Source organism: Ranitomeya variabilis, chromosome 2 (genome assembly GCF_051348905.1).
Source record: "Ranitomeya variabilis isolate aRanVar5 chromosome 2, aRanVar5.hap1, whole genome shotgun sequence".
NCBI lineage: Eukaryota > Metazoa > Chordata > Amphibia > Anura > Dendrobatidae > Ranitomeya > Ranitomeya variabilis.
Window position 1 is genome coordinate 7839541 of NC_135233.1, and position 17553 is coordinate 7857093.

At 53.6% G+C, this 17553-nt stretch overlaps 1 protein-coding gene across 1 annotated transcript in view; it reads right to left on the reverse strand.

Annotated features, from left to right (window-relative positions):
- Nucleotides 1-17553, reverse strand: part of CAPN11 (calpain 11) — a 56429-nt gene that overhangs the window by 25481 nt on the left and 13395 nt on the right. The window contains exons 2-4 of the mRNA XM_077281952.1: nt 13939-14013; nt 1413-1666; nt 1050-1119 (exon numbers count right to left, since the gene is read on the reverse strand). Of these exons, the coding sequence (XP_077138067.1) occupies nt 1050-1119; nt 1413-1666; nt 13939-13957 (343 nt within the window). The 5' untranslated portion in view covers nt 13958-14013. The remainder of the gene's footprint in view (nt 1-1049; nt 1120-1412; nt 1667-13938; nt 14014-17553) is intronic.

Below are 17553 nucleotides of genomic sequence, written 5' to 3' on the forward strand. Positions count from 1 at the left end.
CGCCACCCCAGAGCACAATCCGCCACCCCAGAGCACAATCCGCCACCCCAGAGCACAATCCGCCACCCCAGAGCACAATCCGCCACCCCAGAGCACAAAAAGCAGCCCCAGAGCACAATCAGCCAACCCAGAGCACAATCCGCCACCCCAGAGCACAATCCGCCACCCCAGAGCACAATCCGCCACCCCAGAGCACAATCCGCCACCCCAGAGCACAATCCGCCACCCCAGAGCACAATCCGCCACCCCAGAGCACCAACCGCCACCCCAGAGCACCAACCGCCACCCCAGAGCACAATCCGCCGCCCAGAGCACCAACCGCCGCCCAGAGCACAATCCGCCACCCCAGAGCACAATCCGCCACCCCAGAGCACCATCCGCCACCCCAGAGCACCATCCGCCACCCCAGAGCACCATCCGCCACCCCAGAGCACCATCCGCCACCCCAGAGCACCATCCGCCACCCCAGAGCACAAATCGCCACCCCAGAGCACAAATCGTTGCTCCAGAGCACAAAAAGCAGCCCCAGAGCACAAACCGCAGCCCTAAAGCCTGGGATTTTTCTCAAAAACGTCCCAGGTGGAGCCACCAAAAACTAGCTGCCCCCTGATGGATGTTAGAGCAACATTTGCTTGTTGCCTCCCATTGCGCTTTAATAAATGCCCCCAACAAAGTTTAGAGGTGATGGAGCAATAACGGCCGTATTATACCCCTGATCCTCCCATCTCTGATGTAAGACATTCAGTCCAGCAGTGAAGGAGTTAAGGATTAACCAGTAATGCTCTGTCTATAATTAGCTGCCGCTGTTCAATGCAGGTTGAAGCAGGAGGGACGGGAGAGGTGGGAAGGTGGGGGGATGGGGCCCTGGAGGCTTCAGTTCCTGGGATCAGCCAATCACATTCAGGGACCGGAGTAATCGGCGCTTGTGGCCATATTACTTGTTATGATCTATATACATCCGGGGTCTCAACTCTCTGCTGCCCCCTGCAGGCCCATGCTCAGCGGCCTTGCATTCGGAGAGTTGGGGGGTGTCTAAATACCAGACTCACCCAGGGCCCCCTGACAGATGTCAGTTCTGGTTGCGCCACCAACAATGAACTGTGGATCCGAGACGATTTCCTGCAGAGAGAGGGTACAGGTGGAAAAGGGGTCATCACAACATTACAGGAGGATCTGCCTAAAGAGAAGCCCCCTGAAAGTACCATAAAACTTCAGAGGACACCATTACATTAGTGTCCCTCCCCTGACTCAAGACACACACGCTTCCCCAGCACGTGACTGGACCTGTGTCTGTGACATGGAGCCTATTGCATATGGCAGTCCCCCCATCATCCAATGTGACCCTTGACCCTGTCCATATCCCTTTCGCCAGTCTGACTAGGCCTCATTGCAGACCCCATAGCGGTACTTACTGTTGGCCGCTTCCATCGGACACCCTGTACTTTGCTGGAACCAGGACCCAGCTCCTTGAAGCCCAAGGAGGAGGTGACGGTTGGGAAATGGGGGTCCTCAAACAGTGCCCCGTTCTCCAGGCAGGACTGACGCAGACTCTCATAATCCTGGCTGAGGTATTTAACGGCACACTCATGAGACCCCACACCAGATGCCTTCAGACGATCGATCTTCAGCTTTGATGCGATCCCCCCAAACGGCATCATCTTCCCCTCTGTAAGAAAACAGAAATTGTGAGAAACAAGAGACGCGGCGGGCAGGCAGAGTGGGCTCACACACGGCGGACAGGCAGAGTGGGCTCAGACACGGCGGACAGGCAGAGTGGGCTCAGACACGGCGGACAGGCAGAGTGGGCTCAGACACGGCGGACAGGCAGAGTGGGCTCAGACACGGCGGACAGGCAGAGTGGGCTCAGACACGGCGGACAGGCAGAGTGAGCTCAGACACGGCGGACAGGCAGAGTGGGCTCAGACACGGCGGACAGGCAGAGTGGGCTCAGACACGGCGGACAGGCAGAGTGGGCTCAGACACGGCGGACAGGCAGAGTGGGCTCAGACACGGCGGACAGGCAGAGTGAGCTCAGACACGGCGGACAGGCAGAGTGGGCTCAGACACGGCGGACAGGCAGAGTGGGCTCAGACACGGCGGACAGGCAGAGAGGGCTCAGACATGATGCAGAGACACAGCTGGCAGGCAAAGTGGGCTCAGACACGGTGAGTAGACACGGCGAGCAGGCTCAGACATGGCGGGCAGGCAGAGTGGGCTCAGACATGGTGGGGAGACACGGCGAGCAGGCAGAGTGGGCTCAGACACGGCGGACAGGCAGAGTGGGCTCAGACACGGCGGACAGGCAGAGTGGGCTCAGACACGGCGGACAGGCAGAGTGGGCTCAGACACGGCGGACAGGCAGAGTGGGCTCAGACACGGCGGACAGGCAGAGTGGGCTCAGACACGGCGGACAGGCAGAGTGGGCTCAGACACGGCGGACAGGCAGAGTGGGCTCAGACACGGCGGACAGGCAGAGTGGGCTCAGACACGGCGGACAGGCAGAGTGGGCTCAGACACGGCGGACAGGCAGAGTGGGCTCAGACACGGCGGACAGGCAGAGTGGGCTCAGACACGGCGGACAGGCAGAGTGGGCACAGACACGGCGGGCAGGCAGAGTGGGCTCAGACACGGCGGGCAGGCAGAGTGGGCTCAGACACGGTGGGCAGGGTGGGCTCAGACACGGCAGACAGGCAGAAAGGGCTCAGACACGGCAGACAGGCAGAGTGGGCTTAGACACGGCGGGCACGCAGAGTGGGCACAGACACGGCGGGCAGAGTGGGCTCAGACACGGCGAGCAGGCAGAGTGGGCACAGACACGGCGGGAAGGCAGAGTGGGCTCAGACACGGCAGGCAGAGTCGGCACAGACACGGCAGGCAGAGTCGGCACAGACACAGCGGGAAGGCAGAGTGGGCTCAGACACGGCGGGAAGGCAGAGTGGGCTCAGACACGGCGGGAAGGCAGAGTGGGCTCAGACACGGCGGGAAGGCAGAGTGGGCTCAGACACGGCGAGCAGGCACAGACACGGCGAGCAGGCAGAGTGGGCACAGACACGGCGAGCAGGCAGAGTGGGCACAGACACGGCAGGTAGAGTCGGCACAGACACGGCAGGCAGAGTGGGCTCAGACACGGCAGGCAGAGTCGGCACAGACACGGCAGGTAGAGTGGGCTCAGACACGGCAGGCAGAGTCGGCACAGACACGGCAGGTAGAGTGGGCTCAGACACGGCAGGCAGAGTCGGCACAGACTCGGCGAGCAGGCAGAGTGGGCACAGACACAGCGGGAAGGCAGAGTGGGCTCAGACACGGCGGGAAGGCAGAGTGGGCTCAGACACGGCGGGAAGGCAGAGTGGGCTCAGACACGGCGGGAAGGCAGAGTGGGCTCAGACACGGCGGGAAGGCAGAGTGGGCTCAGACACGGCGGGAAGGCAGAGTGGGCTCAGACACGGCGGGAAGGCAGAGTGGGCACAGACACGGCAGGTAGAGTCGGCACAGACACGGCAGGCAGAGTGGGCTCAGACATGGCAGGCAGAGTCGGCACAGACACGGCAGGTAGAGTGGGCTCAGACACGGCAGGCAGAGTCGGCACAGACTCGGCAGGTAGAGTGGGCTCAGACACGGCAGGCAGAGTCGGCACAGACACGGCAGGCAGAGTCGGCACAGACACGGCAGGTAGAGTGGGCTCAGACACGGCAGGCAGAGTCGGCACAGACACGGCAGGTAGAGTGGGCTCAGACACGGCAGGCAGAGTCGGCACAGACTCGGCAGGTAGAGTGGGCTCAGACACAGCAGGCAGAGTCGGCACAGACTCGGCAGGTAGAGTGGGCTCAGACACGGCAGGCAGAGTCGGCACAGACACGGCAGGTAGAGTGGGCTCAGACACGGCAGGCAGAGTCGGCACAGACACGGCAGGTAGAGTGGGCTCAGACATGGCAGGCAGAGTCGGCACAGACTCGGCGAGCAGGCAGAGTGGGCTCAGACACGGCAGGTAGAGTCGGCACAGACACGGCAGGCAGAGTGGGCTCAGACACGGCAGGCAGAGTCGGCACAGACACGGCAGGTAGAGTGGGCTCAGACACGGCAGGCAGAGTCGGCAGACTCGGCGAGCAGGCAGAGTGGGCACAGACACAGCGGGAAGGCAGAGTGGGCTCAGACAAGGCGGGAAGGCAGAGTGGGCTCAGACACGGCGGGAAGGCAGAGTGGGCTCAGACACAGCGGGAAGGCAGAGTGGGCTCAGACACAGCGGGAAGGCAGAGTGGGCTCAGACACGGCAGGCAGAGTGGGCACAGACACGGCGAGCAGGCAGAGTGGGCACAGACACGGCAGGTAGAGTCGGCACAGACACGGCAGGCAGAGTGGGCTCAGACACGGCAGGCAGAGTCGGCACAGACACGGCAGGTAGAGTGGGCTCAGACACGGCAGGCAGAGTTGGCACAGACTCGGCGAGCAGGCAGAGTGGGCACAGACACAGCGGGAAGGCAGAGTGGGCTCAGACACGGCGGGAAGGCAGAGTGGGCTCAGACACGGCGGGAAGGCAGAGTGGGCTCAGACACGGCGGGAAGGCAGAGTGGGCTCAGACACGGCGGGAAGGCAGAGTGGGCTCAGACACGGCGGGAAGGCAGAGTGGGCTCAGACATGGCGGGAAGGCAGAGTGGGCACAGACACGGCGAGCAGGCAGAGTGGGCACAGACACGGCGAGCAGGCAGAGTGGGCACAGACACGGCAAGCAGAGTGAGCTCAGACACGTGGGGAGAGCGGATACTGTGCATAGTCTTCTAGCTGGGGGTAATGGGCAGGTTATGGAGGGCTGATAGGAGGTGATAATACAGTGAAGTTTTTTCAATTATCATCCAGTAACCATATTATATGCAATGCGGCCCCACCGGACACCACGACCTTCAGAGTTCTGGGCAAAAAACAATATCTGTGCCCACTGCATGTAGTGGATTCCAGCGATTATCACACTGATCCGGGCACAGATTCTCCGGAGAAGCCCTATAGATTGGAGTCACCACGACGTGCCACAGGGTAAAGGAATCACACACGACTGCAGTTTTCACACTGGCCACCAGAGGGCATAAACAAAACCATCTCAGTTTACAGCCTGTTGTGATATGTAGTGGAGCCCAGATGGGCCGGTGGCCCCCGCTGACTGCCAGAACCAAGACCCTCACACACTCCCTGCCGCTGTATCCATATACATGGCACTGAAGATCCCTGGAGATAACCACGCGTGTGCGGCATCCGCCAGGGACATCATCAGATCGCTCCTCATGGAGTAGCTGAATGCAGGAAGGTGTATAATGGACCAATGACATCACATGGATCAGATATACAACCCGCAAAAAAAAAAAATGTTCTGCACCAGAAACCTCCACCATTTCTGCTTACAACAGTTTGGAAGGTCAGGAAAGTGAGGAGACCATCGCTGGAGTTGTGGGGGAGGAACGTTGTCCCCTTCTTGTCTGTTGTCGGATTATCGCTGCTCCGCGGTTCGGGGTCTTTGCCGGATTTTTCATTTCATAATGCACCAAATGTCTTCTACTGTGGAAGGTCTGGACCACAGGCGGCCGGTTCATCTCCTGAACTCCTTCTGCAGAGCCGTGCTGTGCTGGAGGCAGGAGAGCGTTAACTGCTGAAATAGACATTGTCAAAATGGAGCAGCCATTGTTCTCCCTCCTCTATATACTTCTCAGTAGTGATGGTACCTCCTCAGCAGCGAGCTCGACGGACCCGCTCCTCGGCAGCAAGCTCATCGGTCCCGCTCCTCGGCTGAAAGCTCATCGGTCCCGCTCCTCGGCTGAAAGCTCATCGGTCCCGCTCCTCGGCTGAAAGCTCATCGGTCCCGCTCCTCGGCTGAAAGCTCATCGGTCCCGCTCCTCGGCTGAAAGCTCATCGGTCCCGCTCCTCGGCTGAAAGCTCATCGGTCCCGCTCCTCGGCTGAAAGCTCATCGGTCCCGCTCCTCGGCTGAAAGCTCATCGGTCCCGCTCCTCGGCTGAAAGCTCATCGGTCCCGCTCCTCGGCTGAAAGCTCATCGGTCCCGCTCCTCGGCTGAAAGCTCATCGGTCCCGCTCCTCGGCTGAAAGCTCATCGGTCCCGCTCCTCGGCTGAAAGCTCATCGGTCCCGCTCCTCGGCTGAAAGCTCATCGGTCCCGCTCCTCGGCTGAAAGCTCATCGGTCCCGCTCCTCGGCTGAAAGCTCATCGGTCCCGCTCCTCGGCTGAAAGCTCATCGGTCCCGCTCCTCGGCAGCAAGCTCGACGGTCCCGCTCCTCGGCAGCAAGCTCGACGGTCCCGCTCCTCGGCAGCAAGCTCGACGGTCCCGCTCCTCCGCAGCAACAAGCTCGACGGTCCCGCTCCTCCGCAGCAACAAGCTCGACGGTCCCGCTCCTCCGCAGCAACAAGCTCGACGGTCCCGCTCCTCCGCAGCAACAAGCTCGACGGTCCCGCTCCTCCGCAGCAACAAGCTCGACGGTCCCGCTCCTCCGCAGCAACAAGCTCCACGGTCAGGCTCCTCCGCAGCAAGCTCAACGGTCAGGCTCCTCCGCAGCAAGCTCAACGGTCAGGCTCCTCCGCAGCAAGCTCAACGGTCAGGCTCCTCCGCAGCAAGCTCAACGGTCAGGCTCCTCCGCAGCAAGCTCAACGGTCAGGCTCCTCCGCAGCAAGCTCAACCGTCAGGCTCCTCCGCAGCAAGCTCAACGGTCAGGCTCCTCCGCAGCAAGCTCAATGGTCCCGCTCCTCTGCAGCAAGCTCGATGGCTCCGCTCCTCCAGAGTATGTAGGACACGGCATCCGGGGTTTACATAAATAATTTTACATTTTCATTCATCTGACCACAGAACAGTTTTCCATTTTGCCTCCAACCATAATGATTTTTGGTCCACTTGATCTTGTCAGCTGTGCACACGGATTTCTCCAGAATCTCTGATTAGATTATGGCTGTTAATGGAGGACTTTCGCAGCCTTTGTGATTTTACATTGAGGAACATTTTTCTGGAATTCTTCCACCATTTTTAGCTGCAGTTGTCACGGATCGATGACCTCTGACCATCTTTGCTTCGGAGACTCTGCCTCTCATGCTTTTTTTATACAAAAGGAAATGTCCAGTTCTGACCTATTCTATGTGATCATGAGAAGGCTTCACCCTGTGGCTCGTCGGCCCGCGGCATTAGCACCAGGTCTACCACCAAGTTACGAAGAGAAAGTCCTTGCACGGAGGAGCAGACACCGGCCAGGGATGGAGGAGAGAGGAAAATATTGTAACTGTTGAGATGAGGACACTGATGGTCACAAGGACGCGCCCGACAGAGGAATATTGGGACCCTGGGATGTAAGTGCACCCCCGTATGGCAGAGCGCAGAGGGCGCAGGGAGGTTTGGCTTTCATTGTATCGGGAATGATGGGCTGTGACCGCAGCTCCCGACCATCTCAGAGCTGATGTGTCCCTCAAGGTAAAAGGTGGAGATTTCCCAATCGCTGGATTCATTCTATCATTTCACACATTGTGACCGTAGATTGCAGAAAGTCGCCCGTCCCCCCACCCTGACCGCAGATCAGAGAATATTTACTCTGCGTCACCTCCCCATGGGAAATACACCCAAGACATATTTACACAGGAGAGCAAGAAACCAGGAAGGCTAGTAGGGGGTGAGATAGTCTGCAGAGGTGCAATAATCTGCAGGATATATCACTATGTATCTGTCAGGAGGTGGAGGAGCGATGCTCTGCAGAGAGGTCAGCGGTGTAATAATCTGCAGGATATATCACTGTGTATCTGTCAGGAGGTGGAGGAGCGATGCTCTGCAGAGAGGTCAGCGGTGTAATAATCTGCAGGATATATCACTGTGTATCTGTCAGGAGGTGGAGGAGCGATGCTCTGCAGAGGTCAGCGGTGTAATAATCTGCAGGATATATCACTGTGTATCTGTCAGGAGGTGGAGGAGCGATGCTCTGCAGAGGACAGTGGTGTAATAATCTGCAGGATATATCACTATGTATCTGTCAGGAGGTGGAGGAGCGATGCTCTGCAGGGAGGTCAGTGGTGTAATAATCTGCAGGATATATCACTGTGTATCTGTCAGGAGGTGGAGGAGCGATGCTCTGCAGAGGTCAGCGGTGTAATAATCTGCAGGATATATCACTGTATCTGTCAGGAGGAGGAGGAGCGATGCTCTGCAGAGAGGTCAGTGGTGTAATAATCTGCAGGATATATCACTATGTATCTATCAGGAGGTGAGGAGCGATGCTCTGCAGAGGTCAGTGGTGTAATAATCTGCAGGATATATCACTATGTATCTGTCAGGAGGTGGAGGAGCGATGCTCTGCAGGGAGGTCAGTGGTGTAATAATCTGCAGGATATATCACTGTGTATCTGTCAGGAGGTGGAGGAGCGATGCTCTGCAGAGGTCAGCGGTGTAATAATCTGCAGGATATATCACTGTATCTGTCAGGAGGAGGAGGAGCGATGCTCTGCAGAGAGGTCAGTGGTGTAATAATCTGCAGGATATATCACTGTATCTGTCAGGAGGAGGAGGAGCGATGCTCTGCAGAGAGGTCAGTGGTGTAATAATCTGCAGGATATATCACTATATCTGTTAGGAGGTGGAGGAGCGATGCTCTGCAGAGAGGTCAGTGGTGTAATAATCTGCAGGATATATCACTATGTATCTGTCAGGAGGTGGAGCAGCGGCCCCTTTAAGCCCCCCCATCCCAGGTATTCCGCACAGCCCCCTCCCCCGCTCTCCCATCGCTCGCCCCTGAGTCAGCACATTGGTCTTCAGCCAAATCCCAGCAGTGAATGAAGCGGAATCTCTGCTGATGTGAGAATGTGATATAATAACTGGACCATAATAATCCTGGTGTCCAAATGATGATATCATAATGTGCAGGGAGCGCGGTGACGGGCTGGAGCACCTGTATGGCGTAGGGAGTGCGTTAATGATTGGCACGGCTGTGTTGTTCAGTCACATGATCTGCAGGGAGCGTGGTGATGGGTTGGCGAGGTCACATGATCTGCAGGGAGCACGGACACATGATCTGCAGGGAGCGCGGTGATGGGTTGGCGAGGTCACATGATCTGCAGGGAGCGCGGTGATGGGTTGGCGCGGTCACATGATCTGCAGGGAGCGCGGTGATGGGTTGGCGCGGTCACATGATCTGCAGGGAGCGCGGTCACGGGTTGGCGCGGTCACATGATCTGCAGGGAGCGCGGTCACGGGTTGGCGAGGTCACATGATCTGCAGGGAGCGCGGTGATGGGTTGGCGCGGTCACATGATCTGCAGGGAGCGCGGTGATGGGTTGGTGCGGTCACATGATCTGCAGGGAGCGCGGTGATGGGTTGGTGCGGTCACATGATCTGCAGGGAGCGCGGTGATGGGTTGGCGAGGTCACATGATCTGCAGGGAGAATGGTGATGGGTTGGTGCGGTCACATGATCTGCAGGGAGCACGGTGATGGGTTGGCGCGGTCACATGATCTGCAGGGATCGTGGTGATGGGTTCGTGCGGTCACATGATCTGCAGGGAGCGCGGTGATGGGTTGGCGCGGTCACATGATCTGCAGGCAGAGCGCGGTGATGGGTTGGCGCGGTCACATGATCTGCAGGGAGCGCGGTGATGGGTTGGTGCGGTCACATGATCTGCAGGGAGCGCGGTGATGGGTTGGCGCGGTCACATGATCTGCAGGGAGCGCGGTGATGGGTTGGTGCGGTCACATGATCTGCAGGGAGCGCGGTGATGGGTTGGTGCGGTCACATGATCTGCAGGGAGCGCGGTGATGGGTTGGCGAGGTCACATGATCTGCAGGGAGCGTGGTGATGGGTTGGTGCGGTCACATGATCTGCAGGGAGCACGGTGATGGGTTGGCGAGGTCACATGATCTGCAGGGAGCACGGTGATGGGTTGGTGCGGTCACATGATCTGCAGGGAGCACGGTGATGGGTTGGCGAGGTCACATGATCTGCAGGGATCGTGGTGATGGGTTGGTGCGGTCACATGATCTGCAGGGAGCGCGGTGATGGGTTGGCGCGGTCACATGATCTGCAGGGAGCGCGGTGATGGGTTGGCGCGGTCACATGATCTGCAGGGAGCGCGGTGATGGGTTGGCGCGGTCACATGATCTGCAGGGAGCGCGGTGATGGGTTGGCGCGGTCACATGATCTGCAGGGAGCGCGGTGATGGGTTGGCGAGGTCACATGATCTGCAGGGAGCGTGGTGATGGGTTGGTGCGGTCACATGATCTGCAGGGAGCACGGTGATGGGTTGGCGAGGTCACATGATCTGCAGGGATCGTGGTGATGGGTTGGTGCGGTCACATGATCTGCAGGGAGCGCGGTGATGGGTTGGTGCGGTCACATGATCTGCAGGGAGCTCGGTGATGGGTTGGCGAGGTCACATGATCTGCAGGGAGCATGGTGATGGGTTGGTGCGGTCACATGATCTGCAGGGAGCGCGGTGATGGGTTGGTGCGGTCACATGATCTGCAGGGAGCGCGGTGATGGGTTGGCGAGGTCACATGATCTGCAGGGAGCGTGGTGATGGGTTGGTGCGGTCACATGATCTGCAGGGAGCACGGTGATGGGTTGGCGAGGTCACATGATCTGCAGGGAGCGTGGTGATGGGTTGGTGCGGTCACATGATCTGCAGGGAGCACGGTGATGGGTTGGCGAGGTCACATGATCTGCAGGGAGCGTGGTGATGGGTTGGTGCGGTCACATGATCTGCAGGGAGCGCGGTGATGGGTTGGCGCGGTCACATGATCTGCAGGGAGCGCGGTGATGGGTTGGCGCGGTCACATGATCTGCAGGGAGCGCGGTGATGGGTTGGTGCGGTCACATGATCTGCAGGCAGAGCGCGGCCCTCTACAGTTTGGGCACTGAGGCATTGCTTGCGTTGTATGTGCGGTGACTTTCGGGACCTCCCCGCAGACCCTCCTCCTCGCCAAACATTTAGGTCCCAGAGGTTTCCAGCTGCTGACGCCATTGCTCCATCGCACAATGGGATTACCCAGAATCCTCCTGTTTGGGAGACGCCAGCAGAATCCCACCATCATCCAGCCACCAAATATTATGCCTACATACATCAATATTTACACTGCTCCTCCCACTCAGAACCTGCAGTCCTATGCAAGAGGGCAGACTTGTGCGAGTGTGTTTACTTATTGGTAGAGGGATTAGTAAGTCGTCATACAGACGAGATGCTGCTGAGAATCCATCACCGTGAGCGCTCCCCAAATATGGACGCTCAACTCACCATCAAATAGAGGCATGTAAAAGTTTGTGCACCCCTGGTCAAAATTACTGTTATTGTGGACAGTGAAGCAAGATGAAGATGAACTGATCTAAAAGGCCTGAAGCTACAGATGACGCATTTCCTCTGTATTTTACGCAAAAATGTAAAGTATAAAAGATGACAATATATAACAAACAGTTTGTGCACCCTTAAAGATTTGTGCGCTCAGATAACTGTGACCAAGGTGTCAGACCGTAATTATCCTGTTGGGGTTATGGCTTGCTCATCATCATCGTTAGGATCTGAACATCATTGAAAATCTGTGGTGAGACCTCAAAATAGCAGAAGATGGAAGACGCCCCAGGAATCTCACAGAACTGGAGGAATTCTCCAAGGAAGAACGGAGGAAAATCCCTCAAAGAACTGAAAGACTTATCTGGATACAAAAAGCATTTACAAACTCTGATATTTGCAAAAGGGAGCGCTACTAGGTACTAACCATGCAGGGTGCACAAGTACCTTTGCATTGGCCCATAAAAATTTTGGAATTTTTAAAATGTAAAAAAAGAAAAAAAAAACTATAGTTTTTTTATTTGCCTAAAATACAGAGGAAATGTGTCATCTGTAACTTTAGGGCTTTTAGATCAGTTCATCTTCAACTTGCTTCACTGTTTACAATAACAGTAATTTTGACCGAGGGGTGCACAAACTTTTACATGCCACTGTACATACAGTACAGACCAAAAGTTTGGACACACCTTCTCATTTAAAGATTTCTCTGTATTTTCATGACTATGAAAATTGTAAATTCACACTGAAGGCATCAAAACTATGAATTAACACATGTGGAATTATATACTTAACAAAAAAGTGTGAAACAACTGAAATTATGTCTTATATTCTCGGTTCTTCAGAGTAGCCACCTTTTGCTTTGATGACTGCTTTGCACACACTTGGCATTCTCTTGATGAGCTTCAAGAGGTAGTCACCGGGAATGGTTTTCACTTCACAGGTGTGCCCTGTCAGGTTTAATAAGTGGGATTTCTTGCCTTATAAATGGGGTTAGGACCATCAGTTGTGTTGTGTAGAAGTCTGGTGGATACACAGCTGATAGTCCTACTGAATAGACTGTTAGAATTTGTATTATGGCAAGAAAAAAGCAGCTAAGTAAAGAAAAACGAGTGGCCATCATTACTTTAAGAAATGAAGGTCAGTCAGTCCGAAAAATTGGGAAAACTTTGAAAGTGTTCCCAAGTGCAGTGGCAAAAACCATCAAGCGCTACAAAGAAACTGGCTCACATGAGGACCGCCCCAGGAAAGGAAGACCAAGAGTCACCTCTGCTTCTGAGGATAAGTTTATCAAAGTCACCAGCCTCAGAAATCGCAGGTTAACAGCAGCTCAGATTAGAGACCAGGTCAATGCCACACAGAGTTCTAGCAGCAGACACATCTCTACAACACCTATTAAGAGGAGACTTTGTGCAGCAGGCCTTCATGGTAAAATAGCTGCTAGGAAACCACTGCTAAGGACAGGCAACAAGCAGAAGAGACTTGTTTGGGCTAAAGAACACAAGGAATGGACATTAGACCAGTGGAAATCTGTGCTTTGGTCTGATGAGTCCAAATTTGAGATCTTTGGTTCCAACCACCGTGTCTTTGTGCGACACAGAAAAGCTGAACGGATGGACTCTACATGCCTGGTTCCCACCGTGAAGCATGGAGGAGGAGGTGTGATGGTGTGGGGGGGCTTGGCTGGTGACACTGTTGGGGATTTATTCAAAACTGAAGGCATACTGAACCAGCATGGCTACCACAGCATCTTGCAGCGGCATGCTATTCCATCCGGTTTGCGTTTAGTTGGACCATCATTTATTTTTCAACAGGACAATGACCCCAAACACACCTCCAGGCTGTGTAAGGGCTTTTTGACCAAGAAGGAGAGTGATGGGGTGCTACGCCAGATGACCTGGCCTCCACAGTCACCAGACCTGAACCCATTCAAGATGGTTTGGGGTGAACTGGACCGCAGAGTGAAGGCAAAAGGGCCAACAAGTGCTAAGCATCTCTGGGAACTACTTCAAGATTGTTGGAAGACCATTCCCGGTGACTACCTCATGAAGCTCATCAAGAGAATGCCAAGCGTGTGCAAAGCAGTTATCAAAGCAAAAGGTGGCTACTTTGAAGAACCTAGAATATAAGACATAATTTCAGTTGTTTCACACTTTTTTTGTTAAGTATATATTATTCCGCATGTGTTAATTCATAGTTTTGATGCCTTCAGTGTGAATGTACAATGTTCATAGTCATGAAAATACAGAAAAATCTTTAAATGAGAAGGTGTGTCCAAAGTTTTGGTCTGTACTGTACGGGTCAATGTGGAGAGCGAGACAAGATTCCATAAAGGTTCCATCAGATGCCTCCCCGGGCTCTGCCTGGCCGCCAGACGCCTCCCTGGGACCCTAGCCCCATGCCAGATCTCTCCTATATAACTTTTACACTGCAGGTGATGGATCCACAGCGAATGCCACCTCCACCCATGCTCCATATCCCCACCCAAGCCGCATGCTTGCCTCCGCGCCACATTGTATACTGGCTCCATAAGCAATTACTTTTTGACGAAGCACCAACATAGGACCCATTCACAACCCAAGGGCAATCCGATCCAATCCACCAGACACTGCCAGCCCTGTAGGGCAGATCCAATGCCAACATACCTGAGAAGATCGCTGCCATGAGCGCTTACTCCGAGCAGCAGTGCGTGCGAGAGCTGAAGGCCACAGAGGTGTTGACTGCAGGTAAGTGAAATAAAGAGAAAAGAAAGATGGTGAGAAAAGCAGAACGTCAAAGCTACAGTGCCTGCCGGATATTATAATGCCATTACAGGACACAGAGGTCTCTATATAACCCCAGGCTGACTATTTATAGGGTAGAGCCATGCTATATAGTATATGGTTAGTAGTTAATAAAAAGGTCCCTACAGAAGACCCTGTGATGTAAAGGACAATAAAAAATAGAAAATAGAATTCCCTAAAACTAGTGTGGAGACAGTATGGATTCAGTGCAGAGACACCAGTATATACCTCATTATGTAAAGGTGACAACCATCGGCAATGATCTCTCCAAACCCTGGAACGGGAGATACTGGAAGATGTAAAACCTACATATCTGGAACCATAATGGGGTCCTACATTGCCCCCGTAATGCAAACTTTCATACAAAACCTTAAAAGTTCCTGTAAATATCAGAGAAGTGTAATTCAGCATGGAACCGATACATTGTGGACTACATAGGGTTCCGGAAGATTTCAAGGAATGTGGGTGAATAGTTGGGGGTCCTAAATATGGGCTTTTAATTAATTGGAATATTTTTTCTGTAACAGAAACTTGAGTAGTGCAGTCACCTTACCGGATCCCAGCAGTGGATCTCCTAATGCACAGAGATTACATTTATTGAGGCATCTTCTACCTTCACTTCCAGTTTCACCACCTAAGTATTTACAAGGAGGATTTCCTTCTGATAATGTCGGCTCACTGAGGAACCCTCAAGATCCAAACCAAAGTGACAATGCCTCCATATTTACTACAAGGTCACATGGCTCTGTCCCGAGCACAGGAGCAGACAGTCTCATGGCCCCAGAACCTGGTAACTTAGAATCATGTAGGAACGGCTGGTGCAAGTTTTGATGCAATTTTTGGAGCCAAAGCCAGAATAGGATCAGTCAGATGCAGAGGCGAACATACCGCTGCTGCACCGGGGGCCCTTGCAGGCAGGCAGAGCCGGCGTCACCACATGGTGCACCCGACATATGCTGGGGCCCACTTGCTTTCAAGGACACTGGCAGGCTATTGGCCCGAGTCAGGATTACCTGGTGACAGCGCGTTGGCACCGGGACCCCCCATGATTGAAACTGCGTGAAATACTCATCTCTCACTGTTCCTCCGCAGGTCCAGTCTATTCTACTTCTTGTGACTGACGCCGCAGGGCAGAAGGTGCGACGATGTCACTAGAGGGTCTCCTCTATGCTGAGCACTGCAAAGACAGTAGTCGCTGAAAAGACCGGAGCAGCAAGGGAACGGGAGAGGGAAGGATTTTTTTATTTTTTTTTTAGCATATGGCACAAAACGTGTGACCCATTATACTGTATGGAGCATTACATGGGGCCCATTATACTGTATGGAGCATTACATGGAGCCCATTATACTGCATGGAGCATTACATGGGGCACATTATTTTGTATAGAGCAATATATGGGGCCCATTATTCTGTATGGAGCATTATATGGGGCCTATAATACTGTATGGAGCATTATATGGGGCCCATTAGTCTGTATGGAGCAATATATGGGGCCCATTCTGTGTGGAGCATTATATGGGGCCCATAATACTGCATGGAGCATTATATGGGGCCCATAATACTGCATGGAGCATTATATGGGGCCCATAATACTGTATGGAGCATTACATGGAGCATTATATGGAGCCCATTATACTGCATGGAGCATTATATGGGGCCCATTATTCTGTGTGGAGCATTATATGGGGCCCATAATACTGCACGGAGCATTATATGGGGCCCATTAGTGTGTATGGAGCAATATATGGGGCCCATTCTATGTGGAGCATTATATGGGGCCTGTTATGGACCTGGTGGTTAGGTGCACCTGGAATGACCTGATGGTTAAACTAGAAAACAGGACAAGCTCTGGGAAGTGGGAACTCTGCTGACCGCAAATCCTAATCCTAACACACACACTAGAAATAGCTGTGGAGCGTACCTAACTCTCCCTAGACGCCTCTTCACAGCCTAAGAGCTAACTACCCCTAAAGATAGGAAAATAAGCCTTACCTTGCCTCAGAGAAATTCCCCAAAGGTAAAGGCAGCCCCCCACATATATTAACTGTGAGTTAAGAGGAAAGTCACAAACACAGGGATGAAACAGGTTTCAACAAAGGAGGCCAGACTTACTAGATAGACTGAGGATAGGAAAGGGATCTATGCGGTCAGCACAAAAAAACTACAAAAAGCCACGCAGAGTGTGCAAAAAGACCCCCGCACCGACTCACGGTGCGGAGGTGCCACTCTGCAACCCAGAGCTTCCAGCTAGCAAGGCAATATCATGTTAGCAAGCTGGACTAGAACTTAGCAAGCACTAAGAAATATATTCAGTACACAATGAACAACAAATGAACTAGCAGGGACTTAGCTTCTGCTGGAGTAGACAGGTCATCAGAAAGATCCGAGAGAGATCTGAACCAGTACTGATACATTGACAGCTGGCATGGAGTAACGATCTGAGTGGAGTTAAATAGAGGAAGCCAGCCTAGCCGCAAACGAGGTCAGCTGAGGAAGCAACCTCAGAACCAGCAGTTCCACTCACAGCCACCAGAGGGAGTCCACGGACAGAACTCACCGAAGTACCATTCATGACCACAGGAGGGAGTTCGAGAACGGAATTCACAACAGGGGCCCATAATACTGTATGGAGCATTATATGGGGCCCATTATTCTGTGTGGAGCATTATATGGGGCCCATAATACTGCATGTAGCAATATATGGGGCCCATTAGTCTGTATGGGCCCCATATATTGCTCCATTCTGTGTGGAGCATTATATGAGGCCCATAATACTGCATGGAGCATTATAGGGGGCCCATTAGTGTGTATGGAGTAATATATAAATACAAATTATTATTATTATTATTATATATGGGGCCCATTCTATGTGGAGCATTATATGGGGCCCATAATACTGTATGGAGCATTATATGGGGCCCATTATTCTGTGTGGAGCATTATATGGGGCCCATAATACTGTATGTAGCATTACATGGAGCATTATAAGGAGCGCATTATACTGCATGGAGAAGTATATGGGGCCCATTATTCTGTGTGGAGCATTATATGGGGCCCATAATACTGTATGGAGCATTATATGGGGCCCATTATTCTATATGGAGCATTATATGGGGCCCGTTATATTGTATGGAGTGTAAGATGGCGCCGAACAGGTCCTTGAGGGGATTTATGTGTCATTGTGGATATTAGCTGTGGTGATGTGAGCTTAGAAACATGCTCCAGCACATATAGTGCTGAGAGAGTAATTATGTAATTCCAGGGCCGGGTTTTATCAGCAGTCATAAAAGATGGGTGGGAATGACCGCTCACATATCCGACCCAGGGGCGTGTTGTGGCAGATAAAATGGAGGCTGAGTGTCTCTTTCAGTGTCTGGGGATGTGTGGATCTCCAGTGTGTTGGTCTGTGCTAAGGCCTAGAGAACCGGACACTATCCTGAGCGGATCCTCTGTGTGTTGTATGGACTTTTCACTTT